This window comes from Xiphophorus couchianus, chromosome 4, assembly GCF_001444195.1.
Source record: "Xiphophorus couchianus chromosome 4, X_couchianus-1.0, whole genome shotgun sequence".
NCBI lineage: Eukaryota > Metazoa > Chordata > Actinopteri > Cyprinodontiformes > Poeciliidae > Xiphophorus > Xiphophorus couchianus.
Window position 1 is genome coordinate 28,947,065 of NC_040231.1, and position 25,009 is coordinate 28,972,073.

The 25,009-nt window shown below is 38.7% G+C and overlaps 1 protein-coding gene across 9 annotated transcripts in view; it reads right to left on the reverse strand.

Annotated features, from left to right (window-relative positions):
- The window catches only part of akap13 (A-kinase anchoring protein 13), a 134,534-nt gene that overhangs the window by 40,300 nt on the left and 69,225 nt on the right, over positions 1-25,009 (reverse strand). For 8 of the 9 annotated variants that reach the window (XM_028013909.1, XM_028013910.1, XM_028013911.1 and 5 more), the window contains exons 11-13: positions 12,336-12,481; positions 5,594-5,970; positions 1,715-1,762 (exon numbers count right to left, since the gene is read on the reverse strand). In XM_028013909.1, coding sequence (XP_027869710.1) covers positions 1,715-1,762; positions 5,594-5,970; positions 12,336-12,481 — 571 coding nt within the window. The remainder of the gene's footprint in view (positions 1-1,714; positions 1,763-5,593; positions 5,971-12,335; positions 12,482-25,009) is intronic. The other variant, XM_028013916.1, reaches the window with a different exon arrangement.

The following is a 25,009-nucleotide window of genomic DNA, read 5'->3' on the forward strand; positions in this document are numbered from 1 at the left end:
AATGTGACAGGTAGCCAATCAGAAAGCACGAAGAGGAACCCCAAACAACTAACGTGGCGCAACCCAGAGTGCAGCGGACATCAGAGATGATATGTGGAAACAACATTAATGTTTATTCAACATTTCGTGCAAAGAATTCCCACAGAAATGACAAGGAGAGGATCTGGAGCGAAATTGCTACCACAGTTGATTCCGGTAATTTTTCAGCTGTTCATCGTTAACGTGACATAAATAGGTTATAACGATAAGGTTATTCATTCACTCAGGGCTTGATGCTCACAGAATGTAATTGTCACTCGAAAAACATTGATTAATGCCTGTTTTTAAAATTAGTTAACTGGACTTGTAGCCATTATTTTTTGCATATTGTTCTCAATGTAATTGTAAACATTAAAACAGCAAATACTAATTAACCGATGAAGCTTAAAGAAACAACAGAACAGAAAATAATCTAAACACACAAATGGTATAGACGAAAAAAACGTAACTTTTAAAAAAATAGAGCCGCTGAGTCCCCTGTTTCCACGCTTTTATCCAACGCCTTTTCTTTTTGTTACATCTTTTATGTTTAAAATAAGCTAACCAACTGTCGCTATTGCTTCTACATTGTCGGCCGTGTTTCTTTACTCTAAATTCACATGTGTTATAGTGGGGTTTTCCTGTATTTTCGGTCTGGAATCTGAATGTCGGTGAGAAATCAGTTCGTGTGTGGTGTGTTGCTCTTGCTGTGTGACTGGCTGAACACCACACACTGCACGATCGGGCCGATCAAACGCGTTATACCTACAATTTTGGTCGGCTAGTGTGTGATCTCAGGTTTTGAAAATCAGCCGACAATTCTAAAATCGTGTAGCGTGAACTGGGCTTAAAATGCAAAATGTATATATATTTGTACAGTTTTGGTTTAATTACGGCTCTGAATATATTGATGTTTTTTCAGCAAATTACCTTTTTTGAGTCTGTATACTCCAGTAAAAGACTAATCAGTGACTAAATTAGTTGACAATTATTTAAATAATCGATTCATCGTGATTAATCCAACTAATCGTTTCAGCCCTAGTCTGACAAAACCTTCAGTTCAGATAATTTTATTGAAATGCTCTGTTTTGAAAAACCGTAAAAAGGTTGTTCAGTCAAAAATATATCCAGCACTGGCTTTTGACTGAGCCAACAGATTAGAAACGACTCCACTCTGGTTTGTGCGATCATTAATAATGAAGGAAGAAGCTGGTTCCTTCATCATTGCTTCCTCCTACCCTGTACTGGGTAAAAGTGAAGGTAGAAGTTATTTTACAGTTTGAACAACTTCCATTCTGGGTTTTATTGCTGTGGCACAGAGTCTTCTCCACCAGGACTGTACTCAAAACCTTTCTGACGCCTTCATAGTCTCCAAGAAATCCCTACAGGATCCTAAAAAACACAACTCTCAGTTCTCGATCTGTAGCCATGAAGCTGAGCCTCCAGAGTTGCACTTCACTTTTTCCAAAGAAAAGAGACGAGGTTCAGCCACAGTTTTCCTTTTTTCCTATGGTGCTTTATGCACATTCCAGCAGGGGTGAAAAAGACAGCAACATTCTTCAGCACAGTCGCCTGCAGGGATGCAGCATAAAGCGGTATAAGCAGCAGCAGCAGCAGCAAGCAGATGTTAGAAAAGCAGGAGCTTCACATAGTCCACATGAAGACAACAAATCGATCCCGACAACACGTCAGATACCTTCTCCTGTGAAAGGCTGGCTTCCCCTCACCAGGGCTACGGATGGAGCTGGGGGTGATGAAACAAAGACAGGAAGTGGTGCGTGATGGGAGAGATGAATTGTGATATGAGAGGACAGAATGGCAGAGGTGAGCATGATGAGAGGTTGAGTGTTTTGGAGCAGAAGTGATGTTGGTGCTTAGTAAAAAAAAGAAAAAACAGTAATGATCCTAAATGGAAAGTTGTTTGGAAACAACTGTTTCCCAAGAGTGAAGTTGGGACGTTGTCCATTTGCAGGTGCCCTGGGGAAGCGTTTCATGGCTCATTTAATCTGCATTGAGGTCTAGTCCCAATTTTAACTGAATCCTTTTTAAGGATTTGACACACAAAATGAGAAAATACATAAGAATGACAGGGATGCACAGACACCTGCAGGCTTCAGCAAGTTTCAAGACCGTTTAAGACATTTTGAAGAGACCTTGAATGAAATTTAAGACAAAAACAAATAGAAAATAGAGGGTGGTTTCTGGTTGCTGTTTTACAATCAAGCATAGCAAAAACTGTGACATTTCTGGGAGTTTGGTTGTGGGTCGTGACAGCGGCTTTGCGCTTTTCAGACTACATGTGCCTCTCTACAGCCTTAACCCCCATAGTGCCAAACGTAGAAGTTCTTTTTTCTTTTGAAGAAAATGCATCTGGTCTCGTGTGGGTTGAACTCCACACACAAGAAGTGACAAAATAGAACTAGCATGATGTGGCGACAACTGCTAACTCTCTTCCTGAAAAGCGGCTGATGGCATTTGTGCTTGCGAGATTCTGGTCTTGTAGTGTAGATGTGAAAATGTGAGCTGGCAACACGACACAGAAAGTTGAAATATGATCATATACGAGATTAAATATTCCCTGCATGCTGAAATTTAAGACCTGGGATTACTGTATCTTAGACCAACTTAGAATTTTTTATGCAGCTAAAGTAAAAGCCTTAAAACTTTTTAAGGCCTTTATTTTAGATACATTAATTTTTTTAAAATTAATAAATTTTTGAGGATATACGAGATTAGAGAGTCCCTTTGTACTGAAATTTAAGACGTGGTTAAAATATTGAAGGCCAACTCAGATTTTTTTTAATGAATTTAAGACATTTTAAGGCCTTCATTTTAGATATACGAGTCAACAAAACTACATTAAAGAGAATATACCAGATTAAGGTACGTTTTAGTATGAAGGTAAGGTCTGTGATTAGCGTAGTTAAGGCCAACGTAATAAAAAAAAAAAAAATTAAGACATTTTAAGGCCTTCGTTTTTTATACAGGAAATTAAGAACTTTTAAGGATGCACAGACACCCTGAATATTCAAGAAATAAAAGATTTGCCAGGTTGTTTTTTTTACCATTAATCCATCAAAGTAAACGGTTAATCACATCAAAGTCACAAATAGCATCAAAGGAGTGCATGCTGTGGGTTGAGTTGTATACGTCATATGTTGGTTTCTTTATTTTAATGCTTTGCATGGGGAAATGCATCTGGAAGGGGAAAAAAAGTCCAATTATTCAGAAAATCAAGGGGGAAAAAATGGACAATTCCGACTAATTGGTGCATTTTCACTTCTACCATTCCCACATCTGTTTGATACACAAGAGGCCTCAGCCAGGAAACAGTTGAATTAGCGTGAAAACAGATGTGAAAGCCTGAAAGACGTCCATGCCAAGAGCAGCGACTCTCTGAAATCTGTCCCGAACGCCAACTCCTACCGTGAGGTGGGAGCTCGCTGCATAAAGCCAATAAATAGCTACCAGCATGGCCCCCTGCTGTAGCACAAACACATTTAATCTAGAATTAATGAGCTTCAGAGATGTTTTTTGGTGGATTTCTGTTCTTTATGTCAAATTAATGCGCTACCGGTGAGAGCTTCTTATTCATCTAAGTGACACTCTAATGCTGCCTTGCAGGAAAAGACCTCTTATTTTTTTTAGGTATTAGTCCACCTGTATCCTGGTAGGCCTGATACATGTAAGAATTAAGCCCCCCCTGCTCCACTTCTAGTGAATTCTAATCTATTTTAATTTTCAAAAAATAAAATCCAATTAAGTGGGATCAGAAAACTTGATGTTGGGTGTTTAAGCAATCATCGAAAAACAGATGCTAAAGAGGAGGGAAATCTAAAGCCAAAAAGTTTCTTCACAGTTTATGTGTAAGTTTTCACTGCAAGTGAGGTGGTTTAATTTCTAAATGACTCTTAAGTCAGTTGGATTGCTCAAAACGCTGTGAAAACGAGACAAGAATACATTTGAATGGACTCTAAAGAAATGCAAAAGCAGCCAAAGTTCAAAGAACAACTTAAAAAGCTCTAAATTTTAAATAAAGATGTCTAAAAGCCTAATATAGAGCAGTCAGGGATGGTTTTAGTGAATTTCCTGCCCAAAATTACAGTTCATACACAAGTGTCACTGCTTCAGTCCCTGCTGAGAGTTTATCACAAGCACCGCTATCATTTCCTGTCACCGTCAGTCTGCCTGTGAGGAAAGCACCACTCGCTGCTCTGCCTTCAGCTTATTTGTGCAGACAGTCGGACAGTGTGAGAATGTAGATGCTTATCGACACAATGCTGTCAGTGTCAACTCTTTTGTGAATAATACTTCATGACGATTCCAAGAAACTCTTTGCAATAAATAATTCTAGTTAGATTCGACCAAACGGGAGCAGCAGGATGTACAAATTTGGTCTGAGATACAAACTTAACAGAATTTGTAAGATTAGGCCTGGATGTTTGTTTTTTTATGATCTGGGTGTTTTGTGTTTGTCGGCCTTCATGGTGAAGAAAGATTTTTGCTTTTTCTCATTAGCAACTTTGCACCAAATATCAAATCTCGGTGATGTTCCTCTGATTTTTTTCTGCTTTCACTAATGCTTTGCAATGAAAAAAGAAATAAAATCTTGTATGAATGCTTATAAAAAATATATAACACTTCAAAAATATGATGACCCTTTTTTTTAAATGGGAGAAATCACCTGGTGAGGTTTTGTTTATATTTTTCATTACGGAGCATCTTCTGTTAATTGGAAGTTGTTAAAACCGGACGTTTAAATACAACAACTGAAAAGACAAAAACATTTTTTTCTCACCGTCTAAATTTCAATCAGACCAAATTTCTCTTGCTTTTGCTTAGTTAGAATTACTAAAATTATTGCTATTTGCTAAATAAAGTTTTAGGAAACATTTCATTTTCTAAACATCTGATTTTGAAGAACATAAATACATTGATCTCTGACACATCCTCTCATTATTGTTGCATTTAGCAAATAGAAATAACTGGTAATCCTAACCGACCTGAAACAAGAAAAGTTTGGTTTAACATCAGACAGTGAGAGAATAAAAACGTGTTACTTTTTATTCTGTGTATGTAAACACCGGGTTTATGTGTCTCTCTGTGTAAACTGCTTCCTGGTGAATGGCAACACAGCCGGTCGAAGCAAAGGCATTATTAAACTAAAAAGTGTGCAAAGGAGATGACATGAGCAAACTTTAATAATGACAACCTTTGATTCTGGAGGCATCAGGTCTAGTGACACCTGCTGACTGAAACTAAGTAACACCAACAGGTTGGTAAAATGATTGGGAATGCGCCAATAAATTGGCAAGACACTGGAATTGTCCAATTTTTCCTGAATTGGCCCTGAACTGTGATCGGGAATTTCAATACTAAACATTTCTTCAATCTCCTTCGATTGACAAATATGAGATTACGTAATTTATGTAAATAAAATGTCACAATGTATGTAACAAAATCAGAACGAGTCAAAATCCCAATCAGGATGACAGACCTCTTTGAAAACAGGAAACCGGTCAGAACGGAATTATAGGTGAGTCTATAATCAAAATGAGTTCCTTCCAGTTCTCACCTCCTCTGGTTCATCTCTGATTCTCCTCCGTTGTTCTTCCCTGGACCCCAGCTGTGGCGGCGAAGCGGCGACAGAGAGCGCTTGCTGTTCCTGAAGAGACCGGAACGGCGCGGCACCTCACTCACTCTGTCCTTTGCTTCTTCTTCAGCGTCCCCTGCTCCTCCTGGTCCTCCTCCAGCAGCAGCAGCAGAACTGTCCTGGCCTTCAGCGTTGGTAGCCTCAGACTGGATGCCCTCCTCTGGGCTCCAGCTGCCGCTCAGGCCCTGGCTGCCCTCCGGACTGGAGCTGGACGGGCCGACGCTGGCGGTGTCGTCTGTGGAGGAGCAAGAGACGGAGACCTCGCTGGTGCTGTCTCCTCCCGTCACCGGCTCGTCGTTCTGCAGACATCCAAAAAGGGAAAGACAGCTGTTAGCGTCAAACATCCTTGCCTCTTTCACACCAGACCTGTTTAGTCCACTTTAGTCCAACTCTAGTTGGTTTGTCAAGAAAGTCCAGTGCGTTTGGGGAGGTGCGAATGCCCAATCGAACTCTGATGTGAACCAAAAAAAGCAAACTCTGATCCGTCTAAAAACCTCGGCCTCAGTTTGGGTTGATGTAAATTCTGGTGCGTTTCAAATGCATATGTGAACGCCAAGCGGAGACCGCTCCGAAAGCCAACTACAACGCAAGGCATTCTGGGTAAATATTATCAAGACGTACAAGCAAGTCCAGAGCTAGTCGGAGAAATGGCTTGTGGTCTTTTACCAAAGACAAGAGAAGAAATCCTACAACTGCTCAAATCTGATGCTACTCCATTATTGTTCATATTTTGTGAAAAAGGAAGTGGAGCTCACTGTCTTCTTCTGAGATTTTTGTGTCGTTTCCTTCAGTGGTTCTTGGTGCAGCGCCACCACAATCATTAGTTCATTTGACACAATGAAGTGTGAAAGCGAACCGCACCAAATGAATAACGGAGCAAAAGTTGCGATTTTGAACCGAGTCTACCAGACTGTCAGGCGTGAAAACACACTTTAAAAAACCAACCAAAGTAAGAAAATGCACCTGAAAGTGAGCAGTTTGCTTGTGGAAATTTCATTTCAAGCAACAATTAAACTGATAAGTGCGGTGCGATAAAGTATTCAGCCCCCTTTTTCTCTGAGTGCAAACAGGAGTTGCCTGACAACTTAATAGAGACCATCTGCGTGGCACATACAATTCCAGTGAAATATGTTTATGTGTGGTTGTAATGTGACAAGAGGTGTGAATACTTTTACAAGCCAGTGTATGAGGTTTTGAGATCCTGTGCAGAAACTAAAAATAGACATGAAAATTGTGAAGTATACTCATGTTGGAAAGATTAAAGTAATAGACAAAACCAATACATCAACCGTTTATATTTTTATTATACCCATGTTTAATTGGTTTTATAGAAATGTTTGAACCAACAGTTTGGCTCACGAGGCCATTCTGCTTTGAGTTTATCTCTAGGAAATTGCCGAGTTTTAGAATCTCTGCTCTAAAGCACCAAGGAAGTACTTAGAAACACCTAAATTTGGGTTCCTTGAAATCCTTGAAAAGCACAGGATCTCAAGGATCAGCTGGCCTTCTTTCAGCCAGCTGATCAGCAGTACACAGCAAAGTAACCTGCAGCCACTCCAGATAACTCTCATTAAAAGCACTTTAAACCGTTTGCAAGCACGGATGGGAAATTCTTCCAGTTGTGAAACAGCTGATTTACCTCGATACTGCTAACGATACTCTGTGTAATTGAGATAGCCTTCAAGGTGAGCTGTAACACACCCTAGCGTGAGAACCGCTAAGCCCGTGTGTGGGTGCTTTATTTATCCTCAAAGCTGACACCTTCTGCTGAGAGCTAACAATGTGTTGATTGTAAAATCTCTACAGAGGACACCCGTACTCCACGCATTTGTCTTTGACAATTTTCCTTTTGAGTTACGTTGATGGTGACGAACTCTTCGAAATAGAATAAAGCTGTTGGTACAAAACAGAGGAAAACAAATCTTTTTCTTTCTGGCTCAAGAACAGTGACGCATCGATGAAGGAATATTTAAAACCAACACACACACACAAAAAAAAACGCACAGATTATCATGCAGGAAACAATAAAATGAAGCAAAATGGAATAATAAAACATATGCGCATCAAATCACTGCTAATCACCTGGGCTATCACATTATATATACATCAGCATTTCTTCGCTGAAGCATGTTATGAATTTAGAGAAGGCTGGAGGAGCAATTTAACCCACAGGAATGGAGCGTAATGAGGACCAAATGGCAAGGCTTAAGCGTAACGAGCAACAGCCACTTTATAGCAACACTGACATTATAACAAACACCATTAGATGATGGGGGGGGGGGGGGGGGGGGAGAGAAAGGAAAAAAAACAAAGCTTTCACAGATGTTGCTCAAGATACACACACACACCCCCACACACACAGACACTGTCAAAGTCACAAGACTGCTGCAGCCAGGAAAGAAACCATGTTGTGTACACTCCCTAATGAAGACACTGCAGAAAGTTTTGAGCTGCATTCGGGTGAGAACGCGCTCCTGGGCCGACACTCACAGGTTCTTTTGGAGCTAATTCGTAGGTGTGAGCTTTAACTCGGTCTATTGTGCTGCCAGCTGCGGTGTTAGCGCTAATATAGAGCCGCTTCTGTTGGGAGGGTTGGAAAAAGAAAGATCCGCTTTATGCCACAGAAGCAACTTCCTTTGGGAAGCGAGGGAACGTCTGGGTTTGTTGCACGTGGGGCGCAGCGAGAGCTACGGCTTTTGGAGTCGGGGAGGAAAAGGAGGAGGAGGATTCAGATAGGATTAAGCATTTTTTACATTTCAGGCTTTCCTGGTTTTCTCATGCCTTTACGCACAACAATTAATGTTACGCTTCCTTTCCACAAGGGCACATGATGCACGCTGCGCTAACGTGTTAATGAGATCCATGCCATGGCCTTTAGAGTTATGAAACAGTCCTCTTTTTTTATCCCTTTTCTAGCGCAGCTCGCTGAAGAAAAGGCATTTTCTCTTCAGAGGAAAGCAAAGGCGCTAATCCTCCTCTTTCAGAACTTAGCTTCTGCAGCCTTTGTTTGAAACCAAAGCTGGCGAGCCTCGCAGCGCATTTCGCCCATCACTCATTCCCTGCCGTGTCCCGACCCCTTGGCATCCCAGGCCAAACACCGGCAGGCCGCTGATAAGCGCCATGCGGACTTCATCGTTCCATCACAACGAGCTCGACGCCGAGAGAGGGAGAGAAAGATGCTCGGTTGATGTCTCGGTCTGAGCCTCGGGGCGCTGAACGCAGATAGAGAGAAACAGAGTTTGTGTTGTACATTTGAAGATATTCCCTATAGGTGCAGCTGCAGAGGCAAACAAAAATATATTCCTGCCGTTCGACATGAGCGAACCTGATGTTTGGAGCACAGCCAGCAAAGGGTAAAACCTCTGCTGCTAAATCAAACCGGATTCCCTCTCATTTTGAAACGTACAGGGCATGGGAGAAGTTCTCTTTTCCTTTTTTTCCACGTCTTGTCAAAACCACTAACTCAAATATTTCATTTGGATTTGATGCGTTACTCCAACACAAGGCGGCTCAAGTGGAAGGAAAATAATTCGGATCTGAAAAGTGTGGAATGCTGATGGATTCAACTTTCTATATTTTCACTTCTGATGTCATACAGATATTGCAGCTTTGAAAATTGGCCGATAACGATATTAATCCAATGCGATATCAGCATGAATAATGCATAACTTTATTACATATTTTGTAGTGTGGAATAGGCCTGTCACGATAAACAATAAATCAATTAATCGCACGGTAAATGAAAGTTATTGACCTCATTTTAATTTATCGTCTTTATAATTTCTTCCTGCCTTTTTCTCTTTCTACTGATGACACTGAATGCAAACAGGCTCAACTCCAGTGCTCTCCACTGACCCTTCCCTTCCTCATTTTCTTACTGTAATGCTCAGTTCACACTACACGATTTTAGAATTGTCCGCCCATTTTCAAAACCTGAGAGACCACAAACTAGCAGACAAAAAACCGTAGGTGTAACGGGTTCGATCGGGTTCGACCATGCAGTGTGTCCAGCCTCACGGCAAGAGCAACACACCACACACGAACTGATTTCTCTCACCGATATTCACATTTCAGACAGAAAATCCCGTAAAAGCCACTATATGACATGTGAATTTAGTGTAAACAAACACGGCTGACGACGTAGAAGCCATAGCGATAGTTTGTGAGCTTATTTTAAGTGATAAAAGATATAACAAAAAGAAAAGGCGTTGTATAAAAGAGTGGAGGACGGGCCTTAATTTGCTGCACTATGATGTGGAGGTGAGTTATTCTGTTTTTTCCGTCTTTACCATTTGTGTGTTTAAGCTTCATCAGTTAATTAGTATTTACCGTTTTAATGTTTAAAATTACATTGAGAACAATGGGCACAAAATAATGGCTACAAGTCCAGTTAACTGATTTTAAAACCAGGCATTAATCAATGCTTTACAATCTATCTAATTGCATGTGGCTAGTGTCAGTCCTGACTGAATGAAAATCATTATAACCTATTTAACCTTTTATAACCTGTTCTTTGCTGTTAACAAAGAACAGCTGAAAAGTTACCGGTTTCGCTCCAACTCCTCCCCTTGTCATTTCTATATTCTTTCCACAAAATGTTGAATAAACATGAATGTTGTTTCCACATATCATCTCCGATGTCCGCTGGACTTTGGGTTGTGGCATGTCAGCTGTTTGGGATTCCCCTCTGTGCTTTCCCCTCAGAAAGCGAGGAGGAGAATCCGTGCTTTCTGATTGGCTGCCTGTCACATTCAACAGGCTGCGTTCTGGATCCCAGTCAGGAAAAACCCCACTCGCTGCAGTGATAAACTGACCAAGACAATCCAACATGTTGAATATGCCTAATTTAGATAGGAGCGGCCACGACGTTCTACCGACTGGACCTGATCAGTCATAATACACTACAGGATGATCAGTTACGATTATCGGAAGCGACAATCTTAGTTGGTCGTGTAGTGTAAACTGGGCTTAAGGCAGGAGTGAACTATTGCATCAGGTAGTCGATGTGCCCATCTTCTCTATTTAAATCTAATTATTACTGAAGGGTAACATAATATATACAGACTTCATCATCTGCACTCTTTTGGTTGAATGCAGTATTTATTTCCACTTTGATTTTATGTTGTTTAGTTTTTATTCAAGTGCATTTCTTGTTCATGGAGAATCCATTTTATTTTTGTTTTTGGTTGTTTTTTTATTTTGTTTACCAGTTCCAGCGTTAAGTGTCCTTTTGAAAAAATGTTTTTATCTATTTTTGGCAGGATATGTCGGATTATTATATCATTAACATTACATCAGTTTAAAATAGTCTTCAAACTATATTATCGTTTAATGCAATAACTTTTGAGACACTTAATTGCTCAGCAAAATTTGTTATCGTGACAGGCCTAGTGTGGAATGCAGGAAAGGCCTGATCAAGTCATATTACTCAAACAGAGAACAACTGTAAACAACAAAAAGTAAGAGAATAACTGACCCATTTATTATTAACCAGTTGGTCTGCTTACCGCATACAAGCGCTGCTGGATAGAAATGCTGGCGCGGACTAAATGCTCGAGTGCAGTGCTTATATCTGACATTTTAGATGCAGATTGAGACCTGTTTTCTGGCTGATATCAGATCAATATTCGATATCAATTTCAATATCGGATCGGAACAGAACCTGTCGCAATAAGCAATAAAATCAATTAAGTCTGGCGCTTTGGTCTCAACTTGTCCTTTTTTGAAGGACAATTTTGCTTACAGAAATGCCATAATCCATTTTATTTGTTATTTCTGTTGCCAGTTCTAGTGCTAAATGTTTGTTAGAATTTGAGAATGTCTTCTTGCATTATTATTATTGCAAGATTTATTGCAATAAATTCTGGAACAATTTATAGTCCAACAAAAAGTTATTGTGACAGACCTAATATACATTTTAAAAACTCAAATTTAAATGACTTCAGAAGTGAACTTATTATTGAATAATAATAATTATAATATTATAATTATAATATGATAATGTTCAATTATAATAATAATAATTGAACATTATTATTATCATTATTGAATAATAATAATGCACGATGTATCGAAATATCAGTATTGGCCACTTTTAACATATTGGTGTCCGTCCAATGAGTAAAACTGGGCCTATAACAACAATAGCTTCATTTCTACCTTATGTGTTTCTAGAAGGGGAAGGAACTGGTCATGTGATTTTTGCTTAGTCATGTGACAGTAACAGTGAGGTGTTGATGGCAATATTATTTTTCAACATCTAATCGGACCAAAATTTCAGAAAGGTGAAAATAGAGTCAAATATCTTTGTATCAGTATGAATCCAGCTGTTTTGCGAAAGGCCTCAGACGTTTATTAGGGAACATGAGTGAAGAAATACCATGAGGACCTTGGAAGTTTAGAGAAGGGATGGCTTATAAAACTGAAAAATGTTCAATTCATTATTCAAAAACAGAGTGTGGCACAGCTCCAGATTAGTCTGTATAATAAAATTCGATTAAGACACATTGTAGTTTACTGTTAAAGCATGAAAAAAATGCTTTTTTGGGGGTCATTTTTCAGTAACACTTTAATGCAACGCATCAGCACAATATTTATTTCACATATTCCACTTACGGAAGAAAAAAAATGCTGTTTTCCATAACCCCGGTTTAATTTTACAGACCTTTCCGAAGATGCTGTCATATCCTGGCTCTGCATTCAGGAGGCTTTCGATGTCGCTGCCAGAGTTTCTGTGAGTGGACGAGGGGCAGCTGGTGGAACTGCTGGTTCTGCGGGGTAAACTGGGGAACGCCGAAGACGTCGAGGATTCTGAAAAGCACAGCAATACCTAGTTTGAACACCTCGTGGGATGGAAATGAAAAGACAGAAATGCTGTGAGGTGAATAGTTTCCTGAAGGGATCATAGAAAAAAAAACACAGAAGCAACAAAAAAAAATGCAAATTTTGGCAATGGAGGAGGAAAATCTCTGACAACACCAGAAAAGGATTTTCTCAGCCTTCAGCAGTTAAACTGAAACTCTCAGTGCTGTCAAAACAATGTTTTTTTTTTTTAGTTGTTGTTTTTACAGTGTAAGCAGTGAAGACACTTCTAGCAAGCTGAGGTGGTGAGAAAAGCCTTAGGGTCGATGGCTAAGCGTCCTAAATGAAGCTGTCTGTGCTGCACCGCTAACAACCTTCGCTTGTGCTCCTTAAAAGCTCCGAGGTCAAAAACTAGAAGCAAAATCCAAGTCAGGAAAAATGACAACGCTCTGAAAAACAGAGCAACAGCAGAACACTTGTTGAACTTCCTGTAGCGTTTTTTTTTAAACGCTTTTAGGTTGGAAAAAGTCATGCAATTTAGAAATGTTCACGACAGTCACTACTTCAATTAAATTCAGCACATTAAACAGTTTCAAATCACTCCCCCCCAAACTTCAAACCCGCCGCTTAATAATTACATTCAGCTCCACTCATTAAGCTACAGTGGCCTTAAACCAACACGGCTTTTTAACAGTAGCCCACAGTGAGCCTTTTTTTTTCTAAAGGTTTACACCCACCATTACTCCTAACCCCTTATTGAACCACAAATAAGCATGTCTAGAAATCGGCACACAACTCACAGCTTCTACAGCACCAAGACCTTGGAGTAGTGGACGGGGAGTGTGTTTGCATGGTTTTCTGTACATGTAGGGACATGTACTGATAGTATCCCAGGCCAAACTGGAAGGGGAAGCTTGATACACCAGCAGGCTTTCTTTAGCCAGCAGCCAGGAACAGCTGGATGAGGTCATCCACCCAGTTTGTTGTTTTTGCGATATTCCAGATGCCTATTTGGAGCTAAAGATGTGGAAGTTTGTCTCACGGGAACATTTTGAATTCAATGGACTCATAGCACAAGAGGAAGTAGCTTTTTTTTTATTATTATTATTTATTTATTTTAAAACGTGTCTGTGTGCTCATCCTTCAAGATGCGGAAGTAGCTTAAAGCCACTAAGCAGATTTTTTATTTATTTATTTAATTCAGCCGAACTCACTTTATTGCCTTTGGAACATGTCATGTTAAACTATTTTTGATGTTTTAAGCAAAATGATCATCTTGACAGTCTACTTTCTGTAAAATAGGCAAGAAAGTACCACCACATCACCTTTTGTGATGTGGTGACATCACAAAAGGCAACTTCTTCAAAAGGTGTTTTTATTTGTGTTCTGTATGGCAAAATGTGAGTGTCGCATTCATATCAGAAAAGAATAATAATCAGAAGCACTCTAGAAAGAGAATTAGGACGGGGATGGGAGTTGAATGTCTCAATCTACCACCACCTCTTGTGATATCGGCAAATATGAGCATTTTGTTCATTCTGCATGTTCTCATTTTATTTTGTGCAACTGAAATCCATGCGTCACTACCCAGGTTTGTTTTTATTGTTAGCCTCCACTTGTTTATTACACAAGTGAATTGCATCTTTAAAGCTGCAACATAGATTTTTTAAAAATCTATGTTTTTACATATTTGTTCAAATTGGCATTGTGCTGTGACAACGATGGTTGTTTCTAGTGCCAACTAGAAACAACCAATCAGAGCTAGGAGGTGGGTCTTAGCACTGTCAATCTCTTTGCATGCACCAGCTCATTTGGTCCCCCTCCACCTCAACAGCTTCTTCCTGTCTGTCGTGAATGCTAGGCTACTTAGCATAGCCACTGACGATAGTGGATAAACAATTTTCCTGTAATGACAAGTTGTTTCTCTACCACTAGCACATTGAACAGCGATTACACGAGGTTGATTGACAGCGCTAAGACCCTTCTCCTGGCTCTTACTGTTTTTGGTCGGGAGAACTGTTTAATATTAGCTCAGGGACGAGGTGGAGGAGATAAATCTTTTCACAGATTATCAATGTCAGTTTACACTTTCACAACAAAAAAAAAAATTTATTTTTTTTTTAATAAAAGTTATATACTGCAGCTTCAAACCGTCAAGATTCAGAGCTGAAAACACAGCCAGCTGCTGTAACATCTTTGCTAGGAAGGAACGTAAGACACAAAAACAAGAAACATTGAATAGCAATGTCTAAAATATTCTATAAATAACTGTATACTCTCATGAATGCTTAAATTTGCACACTGGAAGATTGACAAGTAGCGCCTACAAAGGCCTAAACATTCAGACTTGACTGGAGTGAGGTTAGGGTAAAGAGGAAAGGAGAGGTCAATGTTGTCTTTAACATCCCACTACAGACCAAAACACAAACTGCTCAGTTATCAGACACATTTTTCATCAATATTTGGTTAAAACATACTATTAAACAGACCAGCTGTTAATAACATGTATTACTTTTACAGCAGGTGGTCTTGATTTCATCTCGTTTCCAGTTCAACTCGTAACAATCTTACTTCTTTTAGATCATGAGAAGTCCTACTATGACCTTTAATTCCATGTTGGCATATGATTTTTTTTTTTCTTCTACTGAGCAGCGTGTGTTTGAAAACCTTTCTGGCCTTTATCCGGTAAAAGCTGGTGGGTACGCCAGAGCACACAGCATGTTTGCTACAGACTCCACCAACTCACACCTGTTCACCAAAACTAGCAGAGGACTGTGAGCTCTGACAGCTGTCTTCCTCCTGCTGCTCTAAACAGAGTCCACCACAACACACACACACACACACACACACACACACACACACACACACGCAGCAAAGAAAGGACAGAGCGAACAGGTGGAGAACGCTCTGATGCGTCTGTGGGTGGTGGAGGTTGCTGCTGAATGTGAAGCTGCTCACACACCTGTGAGCACTGCATTAAATCAATATGGAGTATGTGACGGGGTTCTATTATGATTTAGTCAAAAAAAAAAAGACTGTTGCAAGTCGGAGATCGTTTAAGAGGATTTATTCAGCTCTCACAAAGATGGCAGGTGCAGATCACACAAAAAGGACATCCAGAGCAGGTTAAATAATCATTAGTACCTTCACTTGCAATAGTCCATCACCTCCAGCGTGACTTCCTCAGGAGTCTAACCACAGACTGCCTCCTGTGGAGCAGAGCCCTGCTTTTAAAGCCACAGGCTCCGCCCACAGACAATCCAAACTAGCAAAAATACTAATTATTTCCACCTCAAATCAGAAGTTTGATTCTGATTTGAGTCAAACTTCAAATCAGTTTGAAGTTTGTAAAGTATACAAAATAATAATAATAGAAAAAATAAATAAATAAACTTGTAAACAAAATACAATACTCAATTTAATAGACAACACCCAGTGCGCTCTGATGACATCACCTCCTCATGTGACTCACTCCCGGCACGCCACAATCCGGAAACACCCTACTTGAAAACAAAACCGGGAAAACGTATTAATGCTAAAAATAGGTTAGAATGAATGTTTAACTGAAGCAGGAACACCGCGTGTGCACCCACGATGAACCGCCCCAGTCCAAGCTGCAACAAAAGTAAGTTAGTGATTATGTATGCGTTTGTCGGCGTGTGTGCGCGGTTGTGCGGGCATGCTAACACGGACTCTAAGTCCCAGCTCGTGACGGCTTCTCCGTCACAGAGTAATAGAAACGTGAAGTCTTTTACTGAACTGTTGTGTGTAGGCATGTCCAACTTTTAAATGGTGACAGTTGCACACTTAAAAACTAAGGTTAACAGGGATTTAGTCAATGCCTTTGCTAAAGTCTGTCAATCTAAATAAAAATAGCAATAATTTAACATTCAGTAAGTCAATAAGCAGTAGGATTAAATGTTGCTTTTGTGTTTTGGATCATATCAGGTTTATGTGTAAATACGATGAAACCGTTGGTAGTTGTTTTTTTTTATCAAGATTTTCATTTCGTAAGCATCCTGTACAAATCAATGCAAGTATTCAGATCTGACAGATGTTAAGGAGTTTTTAGTTCATTTTGAGAAGTTACGCTAATTAAAAAATTGCAAATAGAGGTGGATGATATGGACTTAGAATTGTATCATGATATTTTGTGGTACTATTGCAATAGAGATAAAAATGATGATGAAAAACTAATTATTACATATTTTTTTGGTAACACTTTATTGGACAGGTTGTGAATAAGACTGTCATGACACCGTCATAAACATGACATAACACCTGTCATAAACATGAGGAAGTCTTCATGAATATTTATGACTGTTGTCATAAAGTGCCATTTAGTAAATCATGACACTTTTAATGCAAAGTTGACATTATTCAAAATGTTATGACAACTTGACATTAACCAAGAAATCATGATCTGACATAAATTTGTTATAAAAGTGTTACTGATTAAACTTTAAAAAATTATGTAGCTTTATGTTATTAAAGCTAAAGTGGCTAGATAAAAATAAAATAAAATCAGATAAAATCACAAGCTGTGGATTAATTTTTATTTTTTCTCTCTGCCAGCCTGCATTTTCTTGTCTTTTTGTTGTTTTTTTTTTTTTTTTGCCGTTAGTGAAACATCCTGCTGAATCATCCTGCTGTGTTCTGCAGCTATGTGTGTTTTATGCACATCTAAATCCGAGTCAGCATGTTGAATAAAAACAAAGGTGAAAAGTCGAGAAGCCGCCGGATGTTTCAGTGGAAGCTTGGAGCAAAACAGATCCAAATGAGTTAGCGATCTCCTTGCTGCTCCCTATATTATACAAGCATATAAAGGCTGCGTTACATTTGCCAGTGAATAAAGCAACATGAGCAAAAAAAATACAACTATTTCAGAGTTTTGATAAATAAAAAAAATGTAGACGTGATCGAATTATTTTTATTGAACAGAAAAAAAGAGCAGGAAATTTAGCAACTGCTGTTTTTGCTGATTAATTAGGGATGCCCAATTAATCGGTACCAACATCGGTATCGGACCTTTTAGTCATTTTTTTAACATATCGGTATCGGCCCGTTGACCGCTGGAGAAAGGCACCAGTTCCTCTTGCGACACCCACTAGCGATAAGCGTGTATGATAATGGATGAGATGGATGAATGGTAAATACTGGTTCACAGTCATAACAGCAATATTATTGAATATTGATATCGCTACGTCTTTTCATAATGAGTCTTCCCTATTGGTAATGTTAGAATATCTATAACATTAATTCTTCATTTTAATTTTTGACATGTAAATGCTACATTTAGTGGTAGTTTTAAGATTAAGACTAATCTCTGGCCAGACACATGTCAGAACATCAACACTTCTTAAGCCAGCTGTCTGGCAATGCACAGCAACAAGTGAGGGAGGGGAAGCTTTGTTCACTACATCACTTTCTTATGGCATTCCATTAAAAATCTTTTAAACTGTGAATATTTTAGGAGTTTTGAGACCATAACTTTTAAATTCTTGGTTGACCTTAATATCAGTAATCACAAATTTAACATGAATCTATGTTAAACTAAAGGGTTGATGTGTTTGTGGTCTGCAATGCCTCGTTTTTACTTTGACACCCAGCATCTCCACTCCTGCATGACTAACATTACTGAATAAAACTGAGCTGAACAGGACACAGCCTCGCCCAGAAAAGAAGGAATATCATGGAACATCCCAATCAGCGGCGCAACACAATGACTCAGTGTAGACCAGGAAACCGCAACACAACCTGGCAGGCTCCCAGCCTCGGTTGCTCCGGCAAAGAAAAGAGCCAGTAATAAAGTGTCAGGGGAGACGCTGCTCCGCGTTCACTCCTACACCACAAACACGACCTGTCCTACACAGAAGTGAAGAAACTTTGGCTGTTTGTTCACCGTTTCTCCGACTCTCTGTTTGTGGAATTGCGTCTGTGAATGTCAAGGCAGTTCTTCACCATTGTAATTAGGTTTGCAACAAACTTTATTACTTGCTCAGAAGTCCACTTTCTGTCACGAGAGTTGAAACGAGTACTGAGAAAATCTGAATTCGTCGGACATTTCATTACCATTTCACACAACGGCCCAAATTATTCATACCCCGGCAGCGGTAGACTTAAATCTGTATTAATCAGCCAATATTTTTTTCAAACAATGAAAGAGATGATCCAACCCCACGCCTTTTCTCACATTGTGTCCTGAAGTTTATTCCTGTGCTGGACAGTATTTAGTCCAGCATGTCTCAGAGAAACAGTGTTCAGCAGCACCAGATTTCAGGTGATTTGTTTCCTCTGGGTTACAACTAATGAGTTATTATTATTATTATTGGTTTATTGTTTTGGAAAGGATACTAGAAATAGGAAGACTACATATGCTATGAATTAATGAATGAAAAAGGGGCATGATTATATAAGTTAAACTTCATCACACTCCTTTTCAGACTTACAGTCACCAAATAAGTGGTGTATTTACATGTATTTTAGTATGTAAATTTGAGTATGGTATTGTATTTACACTTAGAAACATGAAAGTATTATTATTATGTTTGTTGATGTCTAAAATAAATTATAATCAAAAAAAAAGAATAATTTTTAATCCTCAGTCATATTAGAGAAGCTGAATGCATTAAATGTTTCATTGCAGTAGCCTAACCACCAATAATCAAAACAAAAGCATGTTAAAATTAGAATACGCTTTGCTAGCTGTGACTGAGCTCAGGTGTTCTCAGGAGGATTGCTGTTGTATTTAACACACTGCTGCATGGATCTGGACTGGTTGTGAGTAACTGCTGACTGGAGCAGAACATTAAATACAGCAAGGTCATGATCAGCAGGTAAGGAAAACGAAACAGTCAGCGTTGCTGAGCTCCTGTGCATAACAGTTCATAGAAGGCGAGGGTTTCCTGCATGCAGGATAGAGTTATGTCAAATACTAGAAACAGATTTAAGGATAAGGAAACTAGGCATTTAGAAGGATTTCTACACTGGTGCTCTCTACAATGGGCTTTTTAGGTATTGGGATTTTTCAACTGGACATCTAGAAAGCACAGTACTCAAGGAGATAATGAGAACAAGATGGGTGTGCTCCGGAGAAATTCAGAAAAATTCTGCCTTATAAAACATTTTCTAGTAAACCGGCAAAGATGAACCGATTCTTCTGGCCATTTATGAATCACCAGGGGAGACGGCGATATCCCACAGAGTTCAATCAATCAAGCTTATTTGCGTAGCACATTTGAGGAACAAGGCAGTTCAAAGGCAGCTCACATCATGAAGACACATACTGTCAACAATTGAGAAACCAGTGAAAAAACATTACATTTAAACTCACAACTCTCATAGTTGTGAGTTTAAAAAACGGAAGAAGGCACCAACGCAGGAAGACTGAAGATATTGTGTGAAATTGACGTCAGGATTTACGGACACCATACTTTTAAAAAACAATTACGGCGGACGAAATGATCCGGTTTCTAGGCTACACAAATGCTTCGAGATGTTTTTGCCCTTTTTATGGAAATGATTCCCAAGTCTTGTTTATGTTTGTAAGTACTGCGGTCGGAGAGTCACCCAAAGCGTACGTCATCACTGCATCACTCCTCTGAAGGCGTACCTCTGCTGATTTGTAAACAAGTCAGACAATGCAGGCCCGACTTCTGACAACCTCGATTGGCATATGATTGCAGTATAAAAGGTACCAACTGACTTTAATACCTCTAACTGCATTGTTGTGTTCACAAAACGCATCAAGATGGCAGAAAGGCGCCTTAATCACACCCATAAGTGTTTTGTAAAAGCCATTCTGCACAATATTACGCCAGACAGTAGGATTTCATTTTAACTATATATAATTTAAGCTGCCATTTGGAGACAGTACCTCAGTCGACACTCATATTTGCCAGCTACAATGTGAAATTAAAGAGATAACATTTGCAGAGATCTTGTTTGTGTAAGAAATCCTTTTTTGAGATGCTGTTGCTTTAAGGATATGAGAGAAATATGTCTTTAGTGACAAATTTTGTGAGCAAGGCCAGGAGAACAATGAATATATGGTATGTATATCACGACTGTTTCCATCTACCAGACTATCAATGTTCATTTGTTCAAAACAATTAATTAAATTCATGGTTCCATAAATCACAAGTGGAACTTCTCCTATAATCATTGCTGTGCCCAAATCTTTGCCAGCATTTGATAAATGGGGCGCAGTGTGAATTTGTTTCAGAGTTAAAATAAATAAGTAAATCTAACATCTAAACCTTAATCTTGATTCAGGACACACTACAAATTACTTTCCCAGAGTCAATTACACTGACCTCGACACTGATAAATGACACCCTAGTGATTTTCCGCTATACAACCTCAATTAAAGTGAAGTGAAACTTTATCTTTGCTCCTAACCAAGCATCTTTAATAACAACCAGGTTGCACGCGTTGAGCGCATTCATCGATAACACGCTTTTGGGGCTCCAGTGAAATGAGGACATTAAGATGGAGGATACATAAAGCCAAAGTTGCTCGTGCTTACTAGCAACCATCACCACTAACCAATTAAGAGTGGGACTCCCTTCTCTGCTTAAGATGTATGAAAATAACAAATGCCTGGAGAGGCATATAAAAGATAGATAAAACCAGAACACTACACATTTTGTTCTCCAGGAAAACCATATTTCATGTTCTCCATCGAAGAGAATTTATTTTATGTGTGCCAGTATTTTAATCCACAACATAAGAGCTAAAGGAAAGTGACTTCTGATGCCCGAGCAAAACGATTTTAGTATCGTTTCCATTCGGTCGCTTAAAGATGCTAAATTTGTCATAGCTACAAATGATGAATGCTAGTGTAACTTTACTGATGTTGATCTGAATGACACAATCCCATGAAATCATCCTCAGTTAACAGACTACTAGATATTTTTGGAAAATGAAGCGGTGGTGTACTACGAAAAAAGGAAAGAAAGGGCTGATTTCCTTGTTTTTAAGCATTGTATCCAAGTCTTCCATCATGGGCAGATTGCGGATTAGCTGGCAGAGGGATTTCCTGTCTGTTATTATATCACCAAATAAATAAGGCAGAAAGGCTGAGAGGAAAAGATTTCCACCAGGAAGGGAGTATTATTGTCCAGCTGCTGCAGAGGAAATCAACCTTTACCCTCCCTTCTATTTTACCTCCGCATGACACCTCTGCTGCTGTCTTTAGCTTTCTCTTCCCACTGCTGCTGCTTTCGTTATTATCAAACTGATTCACATTTTGATTCTTTTCCTTCACAAATAAAGCATTGTTTGTCCCTTTTTTTGTAATTTAGACTGTGTGGGCAAACTTACCAGGCCAATAACATATTTTCTATCTTTTTGCCATTTGTCAAGTACTTACGTTATGTACAACGGTTCTAAAGTTTTATAAGAACCAAATAAAAACTCACCGAATCCTTGCCTTCAGTTTTGCTACATACTGTGCAGATTACACCGTCTTCTTTATTGAAACAAAACTAAGTCGAAATGCAGAAGCAGTGTGTGAAAGACTTTGGTCCGCTTGTCGAAAAACCTTTAGCAGCAGTAACTGCTTTCAATAATAACCAAGTCTCATCACTGTGAATTCTCACCTCTTGAGAGGTGAGAATGTCTGCAGTCATAATTTTATACACACCCTTGTGACAGTCAGATAGCCTCGCATTTGACGTGACATTGTTTTATTGCAAAAAAAAAAAGGGGTCATGACCGGCAGGAAGGAAGAACCAGTCGCTGGCTATATCAACTGATTTAAAAAACTTTAAAAGTCTTTGATATTTTTAGACTATTATTGAAGACGTCAACTGCTTAATAGATATGAAACGCTGTAGGACTAGAATCACGCCTACTAGAATCACGCCTACCCTCTATGTTACTCTGTGTAGCTCGAACCTAAAAATATGTAGAAGTAACACCAGAGGAACATACAGTGAACTCTAGATTATTTGCGTCTTAGTATTTGACTTTTCTGTTGAAGGTAACTCCAAATATTTAGTTGAAATTTTACCAATTTGCAGATTTTTTCTTTTTTACCTACAGCGTATGCCAAAAAGAAATTGCATCTTTGGAAAATGAAATACCGAGCAGTAATGCAACTTTGCATGCTATATGTTCATGTTTGCAAAGCAGCCAATCCTGGAGTGCCATGTTATTATTTACAGTAGCTGATTGGCTGTACACCCAGGAGCTGAGATAAGTAAAACTGTAAATGTTAGTTTCTTTAGTAGTGCTAAGATAACAGAGATCTAGGTACCTCAGTGATGTACCAATAGCAGAAATAAGAAAAACTGCAAATGTTAGCTTATTTGGAGGAGATATACAATCTACTCTGTATATTGTGAATATTAAGGTTTGTTCTGTGTTTGAACTGGTGTAATAGGTAGGAATATTTATAACTATTAGTGTGGAATCACTAAACTACTCCATAATATATTTTTGTGTCAAACTATAAAACCATTCATATTTTATACTGGTCTATTGCCTGCTTTGTATTTTGCTTATAGATCAATAATTCAGTCTTGTTTGTTCAAAGGACATTAATTTCCACCGAAAAAAAGGTTGTTCAGATGTACTTTTGATGATGTAAACCATAAAGCCAACTTTCCTATTTCAGTAGCAAATGTTATATGAACAATATAAATAAAGAAATTGATATCAAGTTACATCAAGGTTTAAAAAAGGTCATTTTTAAACCTCTAAGATTTTTCACTATTAATCTCCAACGATCTAAAGTCCCTTTAATGAGAGGCCAGAGGAAACGCTGGAATGATTGTTGTTTTCTGCAGCAAATTGAAGCATTGGTAGCCCCCTCCCCCACCTGTTGATGCACACTGCATTTCAATTAGCTGAAAATTAATATAGATTTCTTCCAAGTTTTGATATTAGGGTGTATTCCCATTGAAAATAGACACATGGTGCAGATTATTCTAACAGCAGACCCTATATTTTCTGTTATAACTTCAAATAAAAACTATTAGATGAAATTGCAGATTACTGCATACATTTTTAATGCTATTTTTGCTGTGGGTTATCATACCATGAGAACGATACTGGCCTAGGCACAACGGATCTAGCTGAGAGTTTGACGCAGTCTTTTTTCAAAAACACCAAGCGAGTGAAGAAACACAACCGTGAGAAATGGGAAGTGTCAGCCTAAACTAGCGCTGAATGTAAGGCATAAGAAGTCGAGTCACCGTGGAGACATGTTTCCCCATGAGCCACTTGCTGTTACTTCAACTATTGCCTCGACTTCAGCTGGGTTTACATCACATCTCTTCCCACAGTCCTGCTTCATCTTCAACTTTCTCTAAGTCTAATGAAATTCAGCTCTCTTCAACTGCGTGCATAAATAATCCCAATGCCATCACCCCTGTGGAGCCAGCTAAATAATGCATTCCATTCTTCTCCTGCTCGTTGCATGCAGTAACATACCAAAAAGAAAGCAGGAAAAGCTCAGCAGCACATCACAATGTTTTCAGTGAAAACACAGCCACGGTGGTGGAAAAGGAAAGAAAATGTCAAGTTAAATACAAAAAAAATTTATGCACTGTTAAAAAAAATGCACTTTTAAATGACAAAACGCTACGCAAGCAATTATATTAACATGCCACATTAAAACTGAAGGCCGTCTGACAAAGCGCTAACTGCTGTTAGCAAGTGACTTTGCCTGGTGAGCCTAGAGTGAAAAAGTATTCTATGTAGATATGATGGTGAGTGCTTTAAGTTTCACACCATGTATCCATGTTTAATTCTCTTATTTTGAAGGTAGAAATTAAGTAGTTCTCAAGTTGTGTTAAATAAAGTAAAAACTTCAGCTCAGTCTGGATAACAATACTTGGTAAAGTGCCAACCACTCCGACTGACTATATTATATTCATATTTAATGTCATGCTAATGTTGCAGCATTTAGTGTACTTAGTGGAAAAACTAAATACAGAGAAACAGAGTGGAGAAACAAAAACTTTGTACCAAAAACAATTATCACGTATTATTGATAAAGTAATGCTGATGTTAAACTAAAGATTTCTTTTTATGAATTTGGACTGCCTTTGATCATCTATAATTCAAAGTCTAAAATACTAATAGACTTTTTCTAAAAAAAAAAAAAAAAAATCTATTTGCAAAAACACATTTCCGATGTTTTTTTTTACACCATAACCACCTTAGAATTAAATTAGCCCAAAAATCACACTACATAGTCTTGTCAAACACGGATTGGATTATTTTAGCTACGTTTCTAAGAAACGTAGCTAAAATCTCATCTCCTTACTGCGAATACAATATTGTAATCTAATCTCCTGAGCTGCACCACTTGCATAAAAAGAAGACCTGAGAAAACTTTTGATGTTTACCCAACTCAAAGGTTGTCGCTTTGATCTGAACATCCAAAAACCACCAGCATGTGAAAAAGTCTCAGCTTAGTGTTTTTGAACATCTATGTTGTATTTATCTGCCTTCATTTCCTCTTCTGAGATGCAAAAAAAATGGCCCTACAGACTGCTGGGCCTTCTCTGTTTTTTTTTTGTTTTT